This window comes from Lagenorhynchus albirostris, chromosome 12 (genome assembly GCF_949774975.1).
Source record: "Lagenorhynchus albirostris chromosome 12, mLagAlb1.1, whole genome shotgun sequence".
NCBI lineage: Eukaryota > Metazoa > Chordata > Mammalia > Artiodactyla > Delphinidae > Lagenorhynchus > Lagenorhynchus albirostris.
Window position 1 is genome coordinate 16,748,860 of NC_083106.1, and position 24,321 is coordinate 16,773,180.

At 44.5% G+C, this 24,321-nt stretch overlaps 1 protein-coding gene across 9 annotated transcripts in view; it reads right to left on the reverse strand.

Moving 5' to 3' along the window:
• The window catches only part of SASH1 (SAM and SH3 domain containing 1), a 324,331-nt gene that overhangs the window by 21,141 nt on the left and 278,869 nt on the right, over window positions 1-24,321 (reverse strand). For 8 of the 9 annotated variants that reach the window (XM_060168292.1, XM_060168298.1, XM_060168294.1 and 5 more), the window contains 4 exons: window positions 14,368-14,500; window positions 8,789-9,135; window positions 3,219-3,293; window positions 1,115-1,258 (listed from right to left, as the gene is read on the reverse strand). In XM_060168292.1, the coding sequence (XP_060024275.1) occupies window positions 1,115-1,258; window positions 3,219-3,293; window positions 8,789-9,135; window positions 14,368-14,500 (699 nt within the window). Of the gene's footprint in view, window positions 1-1,114; window positions 1,259-3,218; window positions 3,294-8,788; window positions 9,136-14,367; window positions 14,501-19,225; window positions 19,354-24,321 lie in introns of those variants that run through there. The other variant, XM_060168297.1, reaches the window with a different exon arrangement.

Here is a 24,321-nt window from a genome sequence, read left to right on the forward strand (position 1 = left end):
TGCCAGTAGCACCCAACACCACCCCACTCTAACCCACTGCCACTATTAAAAATGCCCCTAGCCAATGCCCCTGGGGTTGGTGAGGGAGCAAAATCAACACCCCCCAACACACCCCCAATACCCCACGAGAACCACTGTAATAAGCTGAAGATGTGCAGGTTTTGTTTGAAGCACAGTGCGGGAGGCTGGCTAGCTGGTTCAAACAGGGGGATGCTTGGTTTTTAGCTCAGCATGTCCACCAGAGGGCAGCAGCTGAGCAAAAATGCCTGCTTTCCCTGCTGTTCTATTTGGTAGATAAAGCAGCATTACCTACATATTTCATAAGTAGACAAACAGTTCACAAACGGAGACTTCAACAGACTACAGAATGCATACTATTAAGGTGCCAGAGGAGAGCGTTTTGAAAATCTAATGGTCAAAATTATCTCAGGTCCAGCCTTCCAAGTGTCTTTATTCCCTCCACCCATAAAAACAAGACCCATAAAAAGAAGGTTATGTTCCTAGAGATGAACTTATAGAATTGGGGAAGGGAGTGGTGTCAATTCTGTGATGTCTTAAAGTCTGCAGATAGGGATGGTTAGTGAACACACCCCTGCAGAAACACGATTACTGTGTAAGTCTTGCAGCCAGGAAGCACTTTCTGACTTTACTTCTCAGACTTGCTACACGCTCCTAAGAACAACTTATGCTACATTTATTTGAAAAGTCGGCTAAGAAAACTTGACTGTCTTTTTAAGGTTTGATTCTGGTGATGTCCATTGTGGAGCAAGGAATATTTTAGAAAATAAAATCCTTCCTTTGTGTTCTAATTTTTAGTGCTTATTGCATTAAAGAATAATCATTTCTTTACATGTCTGTCTTTTTCTCTCATCTGTACATAGAAGTCAGGGCCTGCTTTGTATTCCCAGCACCAAACCTGGTGCTCGGGCGACCCTAAGCGCTTAACAAATATTTGCTGAATCCAATGTTTGTCTACATAAACCAAGCATGGTCCTGGAGCCTGGTTAATGCCTGTGAATATATTTAGCACCATTTAAAGTCTCAGACCAACAATCCTCAGCTTTTCTTGTTGTTGGGAAGAACCAAGGGGGCTTTTCGCTCAGCTGTCACATACCTGCTCAGAGACAGAGCTGCTGTATTTTTTAGACATTCTCTTCCTCATTGTCTCTTTCACTGATTTCACCTTTTTTCCAAGAGAGATTCGAGAGGCGGTAGGTGATTTGATTACTTCTTTATACACAAAATCTCCTTCTTTACCCTGCAAAATAAAATGTTATAAGTATCTTAATCACAGAAAATGAAGCCCACAAACAGGTTTTATTATTCAAACCATGAATGTCCTACCTCTCAGCAAAACATTGGCATGCTCCAGGATCTCCACATTTTTCTTACGTTAACTCAGTGCTATGTTATTTATCTTTTTGATTAAAAATTAAAAGCTATTGACTAAGTGACTTTTGCTTATTTGTTTGCTTAAAGTGGGATGTGAGTCACTTTGTTTTATTTAAACTTAGTATATTCTTCTCCTGGTACATGTTTTCCCACCATTTTAAATACCCAAGGGGACTGTATCTTATCAATAAAGAATGATTTAGATGAACCAATGTTCACTTAATCCCAGCAGTGGGGAAGAAGTAAAGGGTACTACTACTGAGTCACCCAAGAAAGTGGTAAGAACAAAATGGCAGATCTCAGTCATTAGAAGTCCAGCATCTGGGAACTTCCCTGATGGTGCAGAGGTTAAGAATCCACCTGCCAACGCAGGGGACACAGGTTCGATCCCTGGTCTGGGAAGATCCCACATGCTGGGGAGCAACTAAGCTCATGAGCCATAACTACTGAGCCTGCGCTCTGGAGCCCATGAGCCACAACTACGGAGCCCGCATGCCACAACTACTGAAGCCCATGCACCCTAGAGCCCGCAAGCCATAACTATTGAGTCCACGCACCACAACTACTGAAGCCTGCACGCGCTCTAGGGCCCGTGTGCCGCAACTATGGAGCCCGTGTGCTGCAGCTACTGAAGCCTGTGCGCCTAGAGCCCATGCTCCGCAACAAGAGAAGGCACTACAATGAGAAGCCCACCCACTGCAATGAAGAGTAGCCCCGCTCTCCGCAACTAGAGAAAGCCCATGAGCAGCAATGAAGACCCAACGCAGCCAAAAAAAAAAAAAAAGTCCAGCATCCGATCAGATTTATATCATTGTAGCACTTCGTGTGGCCAACTCCTAAGACTGTGTAAGTTTTCTTTTCTGAACAAGTTAGATTGTGGTCTCCTTTCATTCTATTTTGCATTAAAAAACAAAACAAAGCATTCCCCTGAGGGGAAAAAAATCATACTTTTTAAAAGACTGACCACATAAAATTATTGGTTTATAAATCAATAAAATTTGATATCCAAATAAAATAGTTTTATTCTTCCAGGAAATTCTCAAACACTTCAAAAAAGCATAGATGGTTGCTTTCGCTAACACATGGCCGTAACAACTATACAGCACAGGATCCTCATTTCACAGTTGCGTGACCAGCTGCACAAGGGGAAAACAAAACTGTATGGAAAACTCACCTACAGCTCTGGGACCTCAGAAAGTAAACCTTAGGGAGAACCTGTACACTGTAAAGGTGGCCTGTCCCCGGACTGTGATCCAGTGGCAGGTCTGAGCAGGCGGTCACCTTGGCCCTGAGGAGTCTGGCTTGCTTTGGCCCCAAAGGGGACTGGGTTCATTTCGGGATACCCCAGATCAGAAAGACCTACGCTTGGTCTAGGGCTATGCACTTGGCCTATGACAAGCCTGGTTTTCAGAAATGCTGCCACGTACTCTTGGAACCCAAGTCACAGGGCTCCACGCTGTGGCCCTACCTACGTGTCACAGTCACGTGCACTTGCAACTAGTATGAGCAAAAAGCACACGTGCACCAATGACTGAGACCTTCTAAACTCATCTGGACGTGTGACTTGAAGAAACCTGGAGACCAGGGTATTAAAGAAATGATGCTTCTGCAAAGAGAGAGATGGAGGCCACAGGTGGTCATCATTCAGTCCATGTGGGACTGTGAAGAGTCTTTAAGATGGGGAAATAGAGCTTCTCTCCAAATGCGATTTAGGATCCCGAGGAAAAGGTCACCCAGTACCGATTCTCAACGATACTCAATGTGAAACTGTGTCAACCACATCACTTGAATCCAAATCTTTTGCTTCCCCTCTGATGTATACTCACCAATGGGTCAGAATTATTACTGCCAATGTGCAGAGAACGATTTGTCAAGTCAAATCCTCCAAAACTGCAGGTTCTCTGTGGAAAGGAGAGGGCAGAGCACTAACAATCCAGTTATGCTAAGACCATCCAGTAGTGCCAACCCAACACACGTCCCCTTTGTAGGATGTCACTGAACCACAGACGTGTTACAGGATGAGTAAGAGACGAGAAATGATGAAGAAAAAAAATACATGATTCATGTTATAAGGAGACGCCACTCATTCTGCCCTTCCACAGGCCACTGGAACTGTGCCTACACCAGAGGTTCAGAATCCCCTTCACAGGCAAAAACCAACTGGTAAAAAAAAAAAAAAAAAATACACCAACCAAAAAACCATACATGTGTTAAGTGCTCTAAGATTCCTTGTCTCTTAGCAACAAAATTTCCCTTCCAGACCCCTTAATATCGGCTGCATACAGTAGTGATAATGAGGGAACATGTATTAGGGAACCCATGTGCTCAGAGTGGTCTTGGAAACCCAGATGTGAAGTCCTATAGCCCTGCCACTGACAGCAGGCTTTTCTGAGGGACTCTTGTTTTGTTTAGTTTTAAATCGCTGAGATGGAGGGAAAAAGGTTATGTTTATAGTAGAGTCCAATCAGGCCAAGAGGATTACTCACTCATTGCTTCCCTGACCTAGCCAAAAATGCTGATAACTCTCCCATCTAACTGCCCAACTTAATTACTTATGACCCTTTCCTCAGAGTGTATGAAATAAAGACACCACATTTGCCCAGAAAGAAAAAGATTGATTCCGTGACTATCTCTGACCACACTACTTTAATTTCAATAGGAAAAACACTGATAGAATGAAAACTTCACTGTCCTTTCGGTTCGTTTCAAACTTTATGGACTGCTTACGTTTCAGTGCTTTTATATTTCCAGAACTTGGTTTGAATTCTCTGCTGTTTTTCTAGCAAAAGCTACTCAAGCACCAGCTCTCCCCGCCAACCCCCAAATCTTTAAGAAAAAGGAGAAATTCAAAGCACATTAATTTTTGTTATCACCGATTATCTTCTTAAGCAATTGGTAATAAAATGTGCATCACAGATTTGGGTGCCAATATTTTGTATTACCCGTTTCTCAGAGAACTCTAGTTAACAGCTATTAAAAGGAAGAAATGAACAGAAAAGCACAACATATACTATAAACATTGCTTTTTAAAAATAAATACACCTTAGATACATATTAACTGAACTGCGAAAGTAGAAACATCCAGGAAGGAAAGTGCCTAGGTTTTTGGAATCACACAGATAGGAACCCAAATCCTGGTTCTACCACTTAACTTGCTGTGTGACCACAGGTAGAGTACTGAACTCTCTGAGCTTTGGTTTCTTCATTAGTAAAATCCTATCTATAGCCTATATTTGAGACTTCTAGCACTGCCACTGCCTGGCACAAAGCAGACACTCTAGGAATGTTGGTTTCTTCCATTACTTTTCATTAGGGCCACACTGAGAATTTGGTAGCTTGTCCTGACAATTGTTATATTGAAGTTTAGGCTTAGTCAACATTCTAAATATGCAAATGAAGAACTGGAGCTTAGTTCTGGGCCTTATAATTCTGGGAGCTTCAAATGTAAAACCAGAGCAATCCCAGGAATGGGCCAAGAAGTGAAAGATAGCAGGTGTAGCAGAAGGAATGGCCAGGAGATACAGAAGTGTTATATTTCAGGATAACCGACATTCAGGATGTCACACAGCTGGTTTTCTCCTTCAGCAACGCTGTTGCTGCTGTTTTAAATAATCAACCACAGACATAACCTTCAATGGACATCATTCTCATTTTATATAAAAATATCAATGGACAATCTGATTTCCCTTACAGTCAACGTAACTGAACCTATATCTACTCTATAAAAAGAGAAAGACCTCTGCAAACAAAAACACTCACCACATCCCCTGATCTGTAAGCAATGTTAGGACCATCTCTCAAGGCTAATTTTTAACTTTAACTCTCCCTTTGCAGCTTATAGTGCCAAATAAATTTTCTCATTTTTGCAAAGGCAGTCATTTTATTCTAGTTCCTCTCCTGTGACTCAGGGCTCCACAGACACAGTATGGCGTCCAGATGCCTCATCGTTTTACGGCTTTTGTACTTCCCTGCTTTGAATTCCAACACCGACTGCAGCACTGGAGCCCAGCATGTTATTTCTGATGCATATGAAATAACTGACAAAGAATTTATGTGGAAACTACAACTGCAATAAATTAGAAGCTCATTTATGTCTTCATATGACTGCTGCATGCATCGTCTCCTAAAATAAGAAGTTTAGAGGAAAGAGCGGACTGGTTTTCTTAACTACCAACTAAAACCTCTCCCAGTGACATGCTAAGATATTTGGAACTGATTCTTCTTTATCAATGGAGGATGAACAAAATATAACCGTCAGCACCACCTGAACTAATCTCCAACTTTTTCCGTAATGTCAGGTAGTTCTTGAAGCAGCATTCTTTCAACAGAGAAAACAAGAGAGAATAGTAAAAGAATGTAAACCAATCTTTGGTGGTCTACATGAATAAAGAAAGCTTAAATGAGGTTTTTCAAGTTCAAACATCTCCTGTACGGATAATTACAAGAACATTTTAGATAGATGCTTGTGGATGAGAAGCACCAGTCAATGGAATGGTCATGCAGCTGAAAACACGTTTTGGGGGGGTTTGGATTTTTTCTTTTTAATGGACAAAATTCCAAAATGTCATGCATGTCTGTTTCCCCAAACAAAAATTGAATGACCAAATAAAAAGCAAAACAAGCGACCGTTTCCAGTGAGTACAAAGCATTGTCATTTCCCTGAGGTTTCATCAAGCAAATATGGCATTTTTTGAAAGACAAAAAGATCAAGGTTGAAGAGTAAAGGAAACTATACTTTTGAATAAAATGAAAGAGATATATGACAAGAAGAAAGGAAAACAATTTTTAAGTAAACCAAGTAAAGAAATTATTTTAATCCCTTAAAAAAACCCAGAAAAACAAAAAACCCTCTTCTGTTGTTAAAACACTTATATTCTGGGACCTCCCTGGTGGTCCGGTGGTTAACACGCCGAGCTTCCACTGCAGGGGGCACAGGTTCGATCCCTGGTCGGGGAACTAAGATCCCAACATGCTGCACAGGGCGGCCAAAAGAAAAAAGAACTTACATTCCCCTATGTTCTCTGAATAACTAGAAAATTAAACTTTGTTTTCTTGATTGTACAATTATACTTACAAGAAACGGTATGTACAAATTTCTGATTTAGCACTGAACACGTATTTCAGCAAGTATTAAAACTGTCCAGTACTGCCTCAAATTCACAGTACTTTAAAAATACTCAGCCTCAGGCTGCTACTGGGGATAGAGGTTACAGAGTGCCACTTATACAGGGGGTGGAATTGGTACGTGAAAACAAGCTTGTCCAAATGTCCATACTCAAACGTCAATGAAGAATTAATCACTGGCTCACAATGTGCACAAATCTTAGAAATATAACTTCTAGAGAGAAGGTCCTGATGAAGTTATATCATTAACCTGGCAATAAATAATATAAGGGATACATGAGCAACTCAAGGCACTCAATCGGAAAAATTCTCAGTATTGCCTGATTTAAACCCATGGGGCTGAGTCATCAATTTACACAGAAGAGGTGGATCTGTTCTACCAAGGTCATGTCCAAAGGTACACAGGCAGATGAACTAGGCAGAACACCTCGGAAGGTAAAAAACAAATTATACCAAGACTAGGTAGCCACAAGTATTTCCCAAAAGATCTGTGGGTCAGAACTGAAGGAGTGACAACAAGAAATAATAACAAAGAACTGTTATTTTACAACAAAAACAAAACAAACCGAGGCTGTTGCCATGACAAAGAGCCAGAGGAAAAGCTGTTAACTGATAATATTAAAAGTGCTGCAAGATTTATAAGAATGTGAAAAAAGTGGAGATCGAGCAAGAAAGTCAACACATGGGAATATTTGGAAAACCTAAGGGCTGGTACGGACCTAAGCATCCTTTAAGGAGGGCATTGACCCCAAAAGCAGAACTTGATTGAATGAATTTAAATTACAGCAACCGTCTGGGCAAGAACATGTTACAAATGTGAAGGAACTCTGGGAGAAGCCATCATGGGAGGTGGCAGTACAGTCTACTCCTTCAGACCTATAAAAGGGGACAGGCCAGCAGACCCAAGTGGATTAAGCAGGGCGCCAGGGGCCAGGAAGTGCACAGTTCCTCCACACCCTGTACCATTTTATATGGGCTCTTGTGCAAACTAAAAGTTGGGTGGCAATTTCAGGGGGGAAATCCCTATGTTCTCCAGTTCAATATAAGTCTTGCCCTGAAAATAAATTTTACTAGGTCTCTAATAATTCAGTAATAAAACTGAAGACCATTTCATTATTTGAAAGTAAGTACTTTATTCCTTGCTATGTACAGAATAATCTATGGGGCAGTGGAGGACATTTCCAAACGTTGATCCTTTTGTTTAAAAAGATAAGCACATCAAATATACTTAAGTAAAACAAAAGAGCTCTAATTTTTCTTTCCTTTTAGATTTGAGAACTTTCCGACTGCCCCTAGTAATAAAAGAAAGTACCTTACAGTGTTTTTTCGAATCACCAAATTGGCGATGATGATGGTGGCAATCTACCGTGAGCTAGTTCCTACTGTTTTAACTCACTGAGAGAAGAAACATCTCTCTTAAGGGCAAAACTTCCTTCTGTTTTGAATCAGCTTCCTTGAGGCCAAGTGACATGATGGCTGCGACTCAAGACAGCCACTTCTAGAAGGAGGCCAGACCCCACCCCTGTACCCTGAGAGCCCTTCTCTGGATCAGCTTCAATGTTTAGTTTTAAATTAAAACTCAAACAGCTTCAACTGGCAAGAGGACAAATGGGAAAGAGGGAGAAGCCATTCCTCAAGGAAAGTGGGGGTAGGAATGGAGGTGATGGAGGGACAGAGCATGAGAAGAGCGGGGAGGACGCCAGCCTGCACGCAAGAAAGGCCATAATGCTTGACTGCACATCACAGAAATGACAAGGCCGTCCCCATGACCGTCTTTGTGACTCACGGACTTCTGGCGGATTCTCAAGAGAACCCTTTTGGTACAGCGGTCCACCGTGGCGGCCCACTTCCTCCTGGTCTCCTCCTCCTCCAGCAAGCACCGTCTCAGGTCCTGCTTCTCGGCCTTGCTCAGGGTCCTGTCTGAGGCAGGACGCACTAGCTGGGTCAGGTTCAGGTGGCTGTACAGGCTGCGCTCCACCACGTACGTGACATTGAACTCGCTGACGGAGGGGCGCCCGCGCACCCTCCTGCCGGGGCCGCCACTGACCCCGCCCCCTTTGGGTTTCTGCCGGAGCAGCTGCAGGTCGCAGGTGGTGCTGTTGATGCCTTTTCTAGAGGGACGCTGGCAGAGGAAAGCTCTAGAACAGGAATAATTAGTATCCGTTTTCTTCAAGCGGATCTGCTTCCGGACGCTCTGAACCTCCTCTAGGGACACTAGGAGGTGGTGCCGGCGACGGTGGCTGTCGTAGAAGCAAACACCATCGGTACTTACCCCGTGGCTCAGGGACCCGAGACCCTTCTTCATCTCCCCCTCGGTGAGGGAGCGGGACACCTTCTGGGCCTTGTCGTCTTCCGGGTAGGAGAAGAACGTCCCCATCTTCTTGGGGGGCTTGATCAGGCCCCGGCTCTCTCCTTTGCTGAAGGTTTTGACCAGCTTCCGGCCGGCACCCCAGGTGTCCAGGCTGCTGGATGATGGAGAAGTGGTGAGAGAGTCTGAATCATCTTCTGGAGGTTTCTCAGGAGAGGCATCGAAGAAAAATGGCTTCTTGTGCACTCCAGAGTACAGGGCAGACCTTTCATCCGGGACCGGGGAATTCTCAAACACCTGTTCCTCCCCGCCTGGAGGGAATCAACACAGACACAGTCACGGGTTCCTGTCAACAAACCTTTGCGTCCTCTCACAGATTTGCCTTTAGACCCCCAACCCTGCAAGAAATAAGCTAAACCATGAGGCGACCGCAGTGATGCCCCTCCCCACAATCACTTACCCTCCAGAAACCCAGCTCCTGCTTAAATAAATGCACATAAAAAAGAAAATAAACTGAGCAAATAACGGTTTCACACAGGCTTAATGTTAAAAGGTTTCAGATGCGATTTCTCCTCCTCCTCTCAATATCTTTGTAGACCAAACACCTTAACAGACCTATTAAAAATGGCATTTGGACACTCTAAGTCCATCCGTAACACAATATTCCTTAGCATTTAACGATAATTATCCTTCCCAGTTTGCAAGTGCAATCCTCAGAAGCTAGGAATCAATCGTTCTCCCTTCTGAAAGGCTCTCCTGTTGAGTCTGGTTGGCTTTTTATAGTCAGAGTGTGATGAATGCCATGTGGCTGACAGTAATTTTTTTTATTGATACATATGCCATTTAAGTAATTAAGTCACCAAGGGAGAAGTCTGGGTGCGGAAACGCCATAAAGGGTCGTAGATTGCAAATGCAACTGACAAACGGTCCCCACTTGATAAGCCAAACACAAAAAGTTGCGGAGCTGGGTGACCAAGACAGACATTCCCATCAACGCAGGCCCTGCTACAAAGCAGCAAGGGCATTTAAGGGCCTGGACACGCAAGCAGCCCCATGGAGTGTTCCATTTCTTCTCAAGGATTCCAGCTCTTCAAGCCATCACTGGAGGCAGGTATCCAGCCAAGACTTCCAGAGACCAGTGGAAAGGTTTGGACTTGCTGGCAGGAAAATCGAGTTCTTTTCTGCATGTGTTGTGTGAACATCTGTGAGAAAAGAAGTAGGTCAAACTCTGGGTGTAGTGATCCTAACTGGCTGTGTCCCTTTAATTATAAGGAAACTTCTGAGCACTGCGGCTTTGTGCCAGCTGAACTGTGAAGGGGAAAAAGCACCAAGTTCCTTGGAGCAGACGGATGGCACTAAATGCACCACCTGGGATGAGGGTCCCAGTGTGTGCTTAACTGTCAAAGATGAAGGGAGAGGGTGGCTCGCTCCAGAGGAGCAAAAGATGAGCGACTGGCAGCAGGCCTTTACAATTCCAGAAGTTTCTTAGTTTTCCAAATGATGGGGATTACAGTTACAAATATAGAAAGGACTGCTGCTATTAAATACAACCCAAGGTTGACTTTGATGTCAAGGAGATGGTGGTGGGGAGGGAGATTCAAAATTATATCTGGTCCAAAGTTCTCCATCATCTGCAGCACAAATATATTCACTCAAGAATTATTCCCGGATCTTTCAAGGGAGTTTAAAAGCAGGGTCTGTGGTTCTGACGAATACTGGCCGGACCAGAAGCAGTGTGCACACATCGTGAATGTCTCCTGCTCCTTCCTCAGGACACCTAATATGGACTGAAGACCAAGGGTCCTTACGTTACTGGAAGTAAAAATGGCAACCTCTTCCGGATACAGTCTACCCTCCACTTCCAGGGATGAAGTGATGGGGCTGAGAGGCATAGCCTGGTGGCAGGGGCAGCCCAACAGAGGACTTTTCTCTAAAAGTAGTCCAATCACAGATCATGACTTCATATTTAGCCCAGGTGTCCAGAGAGGTGTGCAAAGGCCCTCATTTACGCACAGTCCTAAGGGGCCATGGGGAAGTTAAGGACCTGTCACTCAGCAGTGGTCTGGAAATTCTCTGGATTCTATATTTGGTGTTGTCATCAGAGATTCCAATGCTTCGGTGTCACATCTGAGTTTGGGGCCAGCTGGTTCCCACATGCCCGTGATGTGTGTAGCTCTACTTCCTGGTCTAGCACGTCGGCATCTGGTAAAGAGTTTGGAGGGAAACATGGCAAATGCTTCCAAAGAGGCCACCTCAGCCTGTGCTGAGGGCAGTCCTCATGTGGTGCATGAGGTTCTTCTGCCCGTGCCTGACCCAGGCCTGAAATCCCAGCCCAGACTGGATTCCTTGGGTTTAGAGCATTACTTCTCCCATTCACCTCTGACTTGAAAGTACAAGTATCAAGTCAAAAGCACGACAATCAAGATGCTCTCATTCCATCATCATTTGGCGTGTGATTTGCTTCTTGCTCAGCTGAGATCAGAATACGGAAGGGAAGGTGATTCTGACAAGAGGAAGGAGTCAGGAGACAGGATGGCTGAATGCCAAGGACACAGATTTATGCCCTAGATTCCAGCCCTGGCTCTGCGACTCACCATCTCCATGACTGTGGGCAATTATTTCATCTCTCCAAGTCTGTTTCCTCACCTGGAATAATGCCTACCTATTTTATTTTATTTTATTTATTTTTTCGGCCGTGCCATGAGGCTTGTGGGATCTTAGTTCCCCGACCACGTATTGAACTCAAACTGGACAGTCAGGGAATTCCCACTGCCTACCTATTTTATTAGTATCTATTATAAGGTTATTGAGAGGATAAAATTAAATGAAAAGAGATGTGAAGGTACTTCATAAGCCGAAAAGCACTGTACAAAAGCTAATGATTCATTAGCAGCTTACAGATGAACTGCAGAAATGAGGGAAGAGAGTGGGTGGGTATCAGCTTTGGGTAGAAGACACAGAAATGGCTGGATGAAGGGCGCTGCCCTGGCCTACAAGTTCATATTGTCTAAGGTCATGCACGCCCCAGATAAGGACTTGCAACTCAAGTTACAAGGGTAAGACTGGGTGATGGATTGTAACTCTCCTGGCTTTTCCAAGACTCCAGAGCTGGGGGGTGAGAGATGGGGTGGGAGCAGAGTACAGACCCAGGAGGTAGAGGAGTCAGGCTGCTCAGACGTTAACTCCGGGTCTCCAGCCAGCTGGCTCGGTGACCATGAGTAAATTACTTCCCCTCTTTGTGTCTGTCGGAGTTTCTTTATTTGTGAAATGAGGGTAGTATCAGTGCCTGCCTCTGGTGGCTGTTCTGAAGATGACATATTAACAGGAACATAAACTCTAAAGTGTTCAGGAAAGTGGCTGGCGCACAGAAGGCTCTCCGTAAATGCTCATTATTATTCAGACTACTTAGTATTGGCACAGGCATGAGGGAAGTCAAAAGGATCAGCTCTTTGAAGGCCCAGGGGCAGGAGGAGGGGTTGTTGGGCGTATGAATCTCTCCAGCTTTGCAAAGCAGGTGCCAGGGTGGCCTCTCTGTACCAGCATCAGTTCTGTTGCTGCTGAGGAACCGCAGAACGTTCTACCATGCACGGGATGGAGGCGTGCTCATCTAGCACGGTGCTGGGGGCAGCCTGCAGTGGAGGACCTCAGCTGCACACACACCTGGGGCCTCTCCTGGTGCCAATGGCAAGCCTGGTCAATAGCACCCCAGCTCCCCAGACACCAGACGTGTCACTGGGGATTCAAACTCACTAAATCCATCTTCTGTCTAGGACACCTAATTCACATCAAGATGAATCAAAGTTCAAAGCTAAAAGTTCGTATAGTTATTACTTTTCACCCTACAGCTACCTCTTTTGGTATATTTCCCCATTTTTTCAACTATGTCTCTCAGAGACAGTTGAATTGATTTATTCTGACATAAATATACAAATGAGAACATTTCTGCATTTTTATGAGTGTTATTCTAGTGGAAAGGCTGCCCCAACACATATGACTATCGCATACGAAGGGGCTCCTGGGTGGTAGGCCCAGGACCAGGTACTGCTCCCATTTATCTCATTTATGGACAAGACCCACCAATCTATGCATGATATATGAGATTTAACTTTGGCAAGCATGCATGAGGTTTGTTTTAAAAATGCAACACTCCCAAGGTTGAATGATGGCTCTTCCATATGGTTCTACTTAATATTACCAAACGACACTGTGTGTGATTTCAGTAAGAGCTGCCACGGGGAGAGGAAGTCAGGCTATATTCTGTCCTGTGAAATCATGACAGACAGGCAGGTATTAAAACAGACAAATGTAAATCAGCATTGCACCCGGAATTACCATGCAAAAGACACCCAGATGAAACCCTGGAACTAAACACAGCTCTAAGTTCATGAAACTGGCCGTGAAGCAGATAGAGTCTCTCTCCCTCTGTCTCTCCCTCTGTTTCTCTGTCTCTCTCCTCTTTTCCTTTCCCTTTTTAGCTCCACTTTCCCACAGTTACCCCCTCACCTTCAGTATTCCTCCAGGGGATTTAAACTGATAATTACATCAAACAAAAATTTTAAGCACAGCAGTAATAACAACAAGAAACCCTCATCTATTTAAATAAAGGGGAATTCAGTTCCTTCCAAGGTTTGATTTATGTACAACAAAAAAGCCTCTATAATGATATTTTTTAAACCTACATGTTAAAATTTTGAACTTCCTCGCAATGTAGATGTGACACTTTAACAAGTAATGTGCTTTTAAAAAAAAAAAAATTCTTTCCAGTACTTCCTTCAATTCACTAATTGTTTTCCAAACAGGAAATCTTACTCTTTTATTGTAACTTTTTGCAAGAATTTTACAAGATGCTGCAAACACACTTTACTAACAATAAGAAAGATGGACACGGTTGAGATTCAAACTGTCATAATTGCACTTCAAAGGTTAACTATTCATTGCAATAAATCCAAGCTCATGCCCCTTTCGATATTATTGCTTCCTCTGACAAGTGGCTTAGCCAGGGATCTAGCTCTTAAGGACCCACGTAGAATGCGAGGTCCTTAAAGCCTCATTGGAACCGAGACTTGAGACTGTTTACAGGAAGAACAAATCATCCCTCAGAGATCTGAAAGGACATTAAGTGCCTCGTCTGTTAGATGTTTGAGATGGAGGTATATTAACTTTGGACTAAATTCACAGGGTTAGAACCACCATCCTTTTGGGAGCAGAGGCTTATGCTCAGAAGGTGATATAAAATAAAGTTTATATAAAATGGTGTAAGGTCAAAATGAAAGCCGTACCACATCTTGAGAAGATTTCATTGTCATACGCTAGCCATTTCCCCTCTTTGTAATGCTGAAATAACTAAGCCCCTGGAATGCTGGACGCCAGGATCCTTCGTCCCAGAAGGTACTGAGCGTTGCCCTGCTCACCTGCAGACCCGAATTCTCCCTCCGCCAGCCTCAGCCGGAACTCAAGCCATTTTCTACTTTCATATTTTCTACCGACAGACGGACCCCAAATGATTGACTTTGGAATAAGCGGGGTGGAGTTTGCTTTTTTACCTTCAGGGCTGGGCTTCTTCATTTCTTCCACCCTGATTAGTTTCTTTCTCACTCTGCGAGTGGAGTTTACCAGCTTGTGTAACCTCTTAAACTTCACCGACTCTTCCGTCTCATCATCCGACTGTTCTCTTGACTGTCAAAGAAACAAAGGAAAAGTTAATCAGATAATTGCCCGGTGCAGCTCCGCCTCACTGCCAGTCTGAACTCTGGGCAGCTCTGCAGCTGAACTTGGGGCACCGACAAAGCTGCCCCACAGGTTCTTGGAGCAACACGTATCATCATCTTAAGGTCTAATTTGGTGGAGAATTAGGTCCTAGGCACCACAACACACACCGATGCCCTGGCCCGGCATGTGGTGCATTTGTCTCAATGAATTCCGGGTCTCCTTCAGAGAACTCGGGCAGGATGCTCTCCTAGGCCGGCCCTGTAATTCCAGTTACACTGCTGTGGTTTGGGCCAGGCTCTCTGTCTGGCCTATCAGGACTCGCTGTTTAACGTGGTCATCGACTACTTCTCCAAACCCAAATTCTGTTGACTTGTTCCAGTCCTCCCCGAAAATCAAAAACAGCAGGGCAGGAAAACGGAAGAGATGCAGAAAGCCATCTTCGGTCCCATCTGTGAGGACCGTCTGCCACATCTCAGCCATCCCTCCTTCGGCCTCTCCCAGCTCCTTCCGAGAGCTCACAAGGCGAGCATGGGGACAGGCCCCGCATTCCTCCACGAGGGACAAGGGAAAAAGCTGACCTTTTCAGCCATACAGTCCTGTCCATATTCCCCAGCATCCCATTTCGTTCTGCAGTGATTCAAGTATGCTCAGTCCAGCTGTTTTCCCTCAAGTATCAAACATTACAGAGAGAGAGAGAGAAAAAAAGTCTCTCTGCAGCAGTGACCCAAGCGAAAAACAATCCTTTCCTTGTGAACAAAATGCGGGTCTCGTTTCCAAGTTAGCTTCAACATTCAACACGCAGCTTCCTCTGTTTTATCTGTTCAAAATGTGAAACAGAGTCTCCAACTCAGTGGATGAGCTGCCCGGGCCTGGCGCGCAGGTATCCCCGGGAGCGCAGAGCCCGGCGGAAGTGCGCAGCGTCCACAGAGCCCAGGCCGCTCGGAGCGGCTCCAGTTCACCCGCGCATCCTGCCAACAGCCTTCTCTCCATCTCCTCCAACCTAGTTCACTGACAGAGTCCGGAGAGAAATGCCTCCAACCCAAAACAAACCACATCTCCGAACACGAGCCTAATAAGGAGAACTCCCCCCTCCAAGAAATACTCTCGTTAATCCCAATTTTATAGAAACGAAATAGGTAAGCAAGAGTTAGCAGAGAACAGTTCAAGAGGAAATGAGGTAGGGATTATATTAATTACTTAGGCAGAAAAAAATAGTGCCTGCTGTGAGTCCACAAGTATTTCTGTAGCACTCTGGCCCTGCGTAAGGGAGATACGACCCATATCATGGCCTCTGTCCTCGCCCTGGAGTTCCCAGCACTGGAGCCATTGCACTTTCTCACTGCAAAATTATAAGCAAACCATTAACTCGCTAAAGAATAATTATTACAACCCATGAATGGCCAGTCATCGGGACAGGGGTATTTCTCAGGCTTCCCTTCTGTGAAGTATGTCAATGTCCAATTTCTTTAAAGGTCCTAGGTAAAATATTGCATACACATTTCAGAATTAAGGTTAACTGCTGCTGGTTACCCGGTAATGAAGAGCAGAAATCGACGCCCAGATAACAGGGGAAGGAGGATACATTGCATGCTGGTAATCAGGCTTAAGGCGTTTGGTCTAAATCTTAAAATGTAACAAATTAAAATAATAAGTACAGCTTCTACTACATAATGGCAATTGTCTGATTTGAATTTTACTTTTTCTTGGATGAATTGTTGGTTTGCGATGGAATGGTCAGAGTGGTCAACCAGAGGAATGAGAACTTGGTTAGCCCTCATTCTGGGTAATCAGCACCTGAACAAAACCACAGTGCATGGAATTACACATAAACACTGAAAAACATTCTGCCTTCTTGATGTATCTCGAGAGTCAAGTACTTCTAATAGAAGAGTCAACACTTGATTACAGAAAGCTTCTGTACCTACAAATCTAGACCATCTATAACCCTCACATTAAAAAATTCTGAAGTCAAGTGAGAATGAAAGAAGCACAGGTTGTCCATAAATAAGTTCCAGGAAGCTGCATCACAGGATGAAGATCACTCATACCTAGCCTGGGGGTTGCTGGTGGTGGTGTGCATGGGGGCTGGGGGGAAGTAAAAAGAGAAATGGGACCCGGAAAGGAGTAATACAAAAATCTTGAGTCCACCGAAGACACAAATCACTTGTAGGAAACAGACCACCGGAAGGAGCTTTTCAGGGAAAAATCAAAACAGTTGAACCAGGACAGCAGATTTAAAGGCAATGCCCTCCCCTACCCCACCCCATGCCCCACCATCCTACCTTCCTCTGCCCCAGATTCACTGGGGCGAAAAAGAACATATTCCAGGTACTTATTTAATTGCTTTCACATGTTCCATCTATTTTTGAGGAACAAGAACTCTTTAGAACTTTGAGTTAGTGTTATTTTTCTTTTTCTTTAAAAAAACTAAAAGTCTGGAGGTGTTTGCCACTGACAAATCATAGCAACCAATAACTTTCTTTGCATTAGCATGTTTTTGAACACTAGATGAGACAGATGCAGCACAATTCATATGAAGAGACATGGAGGATAAAACCAAAGTCATTCAAGACATATATATATATATATATCTTATTATCATTTTAAAAATAGAAAATCTCCTCTTAAGTGAGCCCGGAAGTCACTGGAGGTAGTTGAACAGTGTATCCCAAGGATACTTTTTATTGAGAGAGGTGTTGACTTCTCACTTCCTTCTGAGTCCAGAGGAAAAAGAGTTGTGAAATATTTGCCTTTAAAAAATTCTCTCCAGCTGTTTCAACATAAAGACTCCGTAAACGGCATGCAGTTTTCTTTTAAACTAGGGAGTAAAGCTTAAATTCCCCATTTCACGTCTCTCCTTTTAAATAAGCATGTGCCACTTCCCAAATGCTGAAGAAAAGACTTGTCTTTTTATTCAGAAAATACACCCCCCCCGATACATGTGTGAGATGGGGGTGTGAGAATTTTTTTAAATTAAGAAACAGATATGGGTATATAAAGGAAATCCCCACACCTAGAGGAACTTTGTAGAAGATGAGGGAAATCTGCAATGTATATAAAATGAAAGATTGATTCCAAGAAATAGACTCAGAGTTATTATAAAACAGGTTTTAAATAAACTACAGTGAAAAAAATAACAGTGTATGTTTATATACATTCAAACACAAGATGGCATCTCTTCCCCTCCCTGTCCTAGCCCAGGTCAGAGTGCTAAGATAAACTTTAGTTTGACCAGCTTCTAAATTAGAAGGTGAAAACTCAATCATCTGTATAAACCCCCCCACCTCCAAACCTGTAGTAGAAAAGGCAACCGATTTACCCCACCAAAGGATGTGGATTTACAATACTGTAAATAGAAACATTTAATTTCCAGCCTCCCTGTTGCATATTTTTCCACCAGAAAGCCCATATGGCTCAACTTTTAATTACTTTGGCTAATGCTATATGTAGTAATTCTGTGGTGAATGCTTAAGTGTTTCATTTCTGGTTTCCATGGCAACATTACATCAGATTGCAGACAGCTGGCTCCACAGTTTTAAACCATAACAAATTGACCAAGCCAAGGCACAAAACTATAGCTGCTTTAAAGAGAGAGTACACAATTCGCCTGCCAGGCTGCTGAATGAGGAGGAGCCTATGGGGCCCTTTTGGCTTGTGACGGAGGGTGGAGCCTCCCTCCTTCTCGGCTTCTTTTGGAACATGTGCGTCCCTGACACATCTGCAATGTTCTAATGGGAAAGACACGGAGCCAGCGTGGAGAACTTTTTATAACACAGCTACATTGAGGATAATCAGAAAAAAGGGAACACAATTAATAGCATCTGTAGATACAAAAATGTGTGTGCTGGAGGGAGCAAAGCATCCCCTTACTGTCCAACTGAAGCCTGTCACTGCAGGTCGGGAACAGATGCTTCACTCGCCCCTGACCTTGTAACAAACAGTTCTTGCAAATCATGATGTGCAGAACAAATGCTTTCCAAAAGCTGCGTGGCGCAGTCGCGCAGGCACAGGGGTAACGCGCTGTGATGGAGATTAAACTGAACTTGCAGGGAGCAACTAGAACCCTTTTGGGGACTGCTGGAGACCTTGCTGAGCACAGGATTACAGCTGTGCCTTTTGCAGAAACACAGTTACTCAGTCTGCTTCCCCAGCTCCAAACACGTAGCATGCTGTCCCGACTAAGTTAACTTATCTCGCCCCGGAACTATGCTCGGGAACACTATACTTATGCACTTCGGAAAAGTATTCTGAAATTGGCGAGATATTCACCTGTGAAATTCACACGATGTCCATGGCGTTAACCTTCAAGTTAAGAGAAGGAAACCAGTCGTAGGTTTATGAAAAGCCGTGTGCAAAGCTGCCCGAAACCAAGTCTTCCGCACGAGAAGCCTCCACGAGTGGCAACTAAGCTCCCAGCCCCACGTACACCGAACCCCTCGCATGCCCGCTTTATTCTCAAAATAATATTCACTCCTCTCCTCTAAAAGCTATGCCTTAGTATCGGGTGAGCAAGCTAGGAAAGAATGCTCTGGGTTATAAGGTAGGGAAGTAAACAAGGGAAGAAGGATGAATCTAGAGGAATTTGGATAGGAAAGACGGAAGCATCATAGCCGGGAACAATTAAAAAGCTTTTCCTTGAAGCGACGGAAAGCACATTTCCCCCTTCACGTGAAGCGTGTCCAGCGAACTTACCGGCTTCGGCATTGAGCAGGCCTCAGGGGTGATTCTGAGCTCGTCCGGGACCCCCGCCCCCTCCCCACTCCGAGCGCGTCTTCACTCCCGCTTGCCACCTCTGGAATCTCAAAGTGATGGTGAGGCACTCCTCGAACATACTCCCTGGAAGTTACATGATCGGGCGGCTCTGCCGGCACAGCTTACGATCCGGAGGAGAAGAAAGTGAAGACACTGGTTTCAATTAGCTGCTTGTGGCCTGATCCCCCAGTTCCTCGCTAACTGCATAACTTGTAAGAAAGGCAGAAGTCATCAGCTCTAAGCAAATCTCCTATTCACCACAAGGAAAAAAGGGAGTGTTGTACGTGGCAAACAATCCCCGTTTTCACTGACGAAGGCTCCCTGACCTCCCGCTGGCCTCCAGTTCCTTAATTACTGTCTATGGAATTCCAGAGAAAGAAAAAAAAGAACGCGAGAATCTCAGCAAATCCGGGACAAGGACTCACCCTCACGAGTGACTGAACTGAAAAGAGATCTTTTTTGCAGATAGTCTTCCCAACACCCCCTGAAGGGAGTCGTCGCAATTGAAAATAGACACCTTCCAAGGGCTATTTTTGAAATTCCTGAATTAAAACTTATGATTGTGGTTTTCTCCTAAAGCTGTCACTTTCTGCCTCTCTCCCGCTTCGCATTTTTTTTCTTTTCTATTTTAACCACTAGAGTAAATGTAGGTCCCCTTCACTGATGCTTCTAAAACTGTCTTAACCAAATTGTTTCAACGATCACTTCAGAGCAGCTGAGTTCTCTTGGATTCTAAAATGTAAGCACGGGGACTCTGTCACTAGATGGTCATTTAATTTTCTCAGGGCTGTCTAGGGAGCGACATCACATTGTTACTTAAACAGAACACCATCTAAAAAGGCAGGACTGAAAACCCATGTGAAGTTTCCGTGACACAGGTTGTATGTCTGTATTTCCAGGGCTAAATTCATTCAGGGGGGTAAGTCATGTATTCCCATTGTGGAGTCCAAGCTACCCACTCCTAGGTGCCTCTCACTGTGTGGGTCTTTATTTATGTACTATGCGAGAGCCCCTCTCTTGGTAGGATATCACATAGCAGAGATCCTGGGGTATCCCAGATGGCCAGAGCTCATCCTCTTTTCCTGGGCACCTGTCCTGCTCTCCTTCATCCCTTTGGCATCTCTCACTCCTCATGAAATTCCCTTTCCCTCAATTTTTCTGCCCCCAAAATGTCTCCTCCCATCATTTATCGAATTTCCTATTATTTCTCCCCACAATGGTTCGCCACACCTTCCCTATATTGTCTGTTTCCCATTTCGCAAAGCCATTCCCTGATGCCCTCTCTGGTTTCACATCCGCTCCCTTCCACACTGCCATCTGAGGACCCACATGTGCCCCAAGTGGTGGCAGCGCTTTCCCAATGTGGGACTTCAATCACCCGTATTTATCAAATGCTCACGATTCCCAGGCACTCTGCTGGGTATCTGCACACATGATCTCATTTCACAGACAGTAAACGGCAGAGGAAGATTGTGACACTTCACGGTTCTGCTCCTGCAACACCCTAACTCCACCCGGGCTTCCTTCACCCAAGACTGAGAACCACACTGCGTGCATCACTGGGCTGAGAATTCCTTAAGACTGTCAGTAGAAGTCGCACTTGAATTTCTTTGTTACTTCATGAAAACTAAGAAAATGTGCATGCCCCAAAGACAGTGGGGAAATACTCACAGACTCTGGAGCTAGAGCAGCCGGGCATTAATTTCCAAGTCCTCCAGCAAATCACTCTACTCCTACGGGTCTTAGTGTTCCTCCACGTAAACTTCATCTAATAACATTTGTGTTAAAGTGTTGATGTTTTACGAATTTTGTATATAATTGAGTATAATCGACCACTGGAGCTTGGAGCTTGGTAAGTGATGATTACATCTGCATTCCCTCGATTACTGATGGGAATTCAAACAAGAGAGATTTTAATTCTTGCAAACTGCTGTTTTAGGTGCCATGTAAGTAGCAAAAACACATGAAAGCAAGTGATAATGGCCAACATTTGAGGGTGAGTCTGAACAGGTTGTTCAGATACACAGAAGATTCTGGGCAGGATTCGGAGCCAGAACTCTGGAATCCTGCAGACATAGGCTGAGGTCTCCTTTATGCCACTTGTGAACTCTCATTTATAAAACAGGCAGTGACAAGCCTCTTAGGGTCCTTTGAGAAAATGAAAGGAGACCTTAACTGTGAGGCCTGGAGCCCGGAAGGTCCTGAAACCTCTACAGTGTGAGATCGAGGGAGCTGGGCCTCAAGAGCCGGGCTGTTGTTGTTGTTGTTGTTGTTTTTACATCTTTATTGGAGTATAATTGCTTTACAATGGTGTGTTAGTTCTGCTTTATAACAAAGTGAATCAGTTATACATATGTCCCCATATCTCTACCGTCTTGCGTCTCCCTCCCTCCCACCCACCCTATCCCACCCCTCTAGGTGGTCACAAAGCACCGAGCTGATCTCCCTGTGCTATGCGGCTGCTTGCCACCAGCTATCTACCTTACGTTTGGTAGTGTATATGTGACCATGCCACTCTCTCGCTTTGCCACAGCTCACCCTTCCCCCTCCCCGTGTCCTCAAGTCAGGAGCCAGGTTTTGTGAGGCGGGTGCAGGGAAGGACCTGCTTGGCCTCCCGGTGGTCTCTCCTCCTGCCCAGCCCCCCTTATTTTTGGCTGCACCAAGCAGCATGCAGATGTTAGTTCCCCAACCAGAGATCGAACCTGAGCCCCCTGCAGTGGAAGCGCAAAGTCTCAACCACTGGACCGCCAGGGAAGTCCCTTTACCTCCCTTTTTAACTGTCACTGCTGCCACTCTCAGAGGAGCAAGGTGTTTATGGAGACACTCCATGCAGGGAGCCACATGGGCACCCAACAAGGGCTTCTCCTTCAGAAGACAGGAGACACCACAGGGACAGGGATGTCCACTCCCCTCCTTGTAAGTGGGGTGCCCAGTGCACCAGTGGGCCTGCAGCAAATAATGCACGTAGAATGAAGAAGCTGAGACTCTTCAGCCCCACAGCTCCCAGCCCTTGCTGTGTATCTGAGTAAACTGCGGGATATTCAAAAGACTAGCCTGGTCCAGGCCACCCTGCGACGCTTCTCGGTGGAGGGAAGGTGGCAACAGGGCAGATCAACTTCACAAAGGAAGAGCATCGCTGGTCTTGTTCACTGGGTAGTGGACTTGAACTTACCCACCACATAGTAAGTACGCAAATTTTCAGAGGACAGATTTGAGCATCTCATTCCCACTCTAAGCAACTATTCATTAGGTCCTCAGAGCAAAGTCCAAGGGCCATATTGTGAAAAGCAGGACTGCGTGCTCAGAGCCCTTACTTCCAGTTTCTGTGCACGTTACGCTCAGCTATGCAGACACTATGTGGAAACAGCCTCTCACAGCACCTGGTTCTCATACTGCGACTTCCTCACATCATCTCAGATACCCCATCTCTCACGTGTCTGCACACCTCTGCACTTGAGGATTCCTCTTTGGGGAAGATCTCTGTCCACCCCCATCTACTTCCCTAGCTCCTACTCATCCTTCAAGATTCAGTTCAGGACTTCCCTGGTGGCGCAGTGGTTAAGAATCTGCCTACCAATGCAGGGGACACGGGTTCGAGGCCTGGTCTGGGAAGATCCCACATGCCGCAGAGCAACTAAGCCTATGTGCCGCAACTACTGAGCCCGCACACCTAGAGCCTGCAACGAAGAGAAGCCACCGCAATGAGAAGCCCGCGCAACGCAACGAAGAGTAGCCCCCCACCGCCCCGCAACTAGAGAAAGCCCGCGCGCAGCAACGAAGACCCAACGCAGCCAAAAAAAAAAAAAGATTCAGTTCGTGTGTCACCTCCTCTGGAAAGCCTTCCTGGCTTTCCTCCTCATCTTCCTTAGGCCAGGTGGCTGCAAAGCAACCTAACAAACGTTCTCTTAGGACTTAGCTCAATACATGATCGCAGTATTACTAGCCCTTCACTGAACTTCAAGAGGCCAAAGAGCACTGTCATTTCCATTCCTCTGTCTGCGTTTCAGTAACATTTATTGTTTATTCCTACTAACACAAGATATATTTTTAATTAGAAATCTTGGAAAATGCAGATACAGAAAAAAAGAGAAAGGAAATACTCATATCTTCCTAATCAGAAAAATTAGTAATATTTTGGTTTATATCTTCATACACACACGCACGCACACACACACACAATACACTTTTATGTTACTTTTTTTTAAACAAAAAAAGGATGACCTTGTGATCTTTAGCTGTTCCACCCCCCACCCCACAGTTACTATCAAGGTCCCCAAAGCCTCCCTCAAATGAACACAGGTGTAAATAGAAACAAAGTGCCCACTTATAATTGTGACCCTCTAAGCCACACTGCTGCCTCTTAATGTTTCCTTTAGAGAAACCCTGGGGCCCTCAATGTACACTGTTCAAACTGTTTTATAACTTGCTTTTAAAAATTAATATGTTTTGAACATTTCCCCACATCAATACATGTTCAAAAATAAAATATGACAATACATTAATGATTCAATAGTATTCAGACAGAGAAGTACACCATACTTTACTTAAATACTATCCTCAATCATTGGACATGTGCATGTTTCCAATTTTTCAATATTGTAAAATATACTCCGATGAACACTGTGGTAAAATTTCTAATGCATCTAATACATTCTTTCTTTAGAATAAATGATTAGATTGTTGAACTGATGGGTAAAGAATGGGCATATAGTTAAGTCTTTTGATACATATTAATAACAACGTGCTCAGAAGAAACACTGTGTTATTTTAAAATCTCACAAGTAGTACAGAAAGAGCACCTATTTCTTCACACAACTGCCAACACTGAACATTACAATATTCTTTCCCACTGAGACAATTAAAGATCATATCTATATTTGCGATAAATAGATACTTCCTGATTGAAATCAATGGAGGGATGTACTGATTCGAGGCATTAGGAAGAAGCAGGAATAGCAATGTGAGTAAGGTGGCTTCACCTGGACTTACGAAGCTTATAATCTAGAAGTCTGTGGGTAGAGATGCCCCAAGAGAAG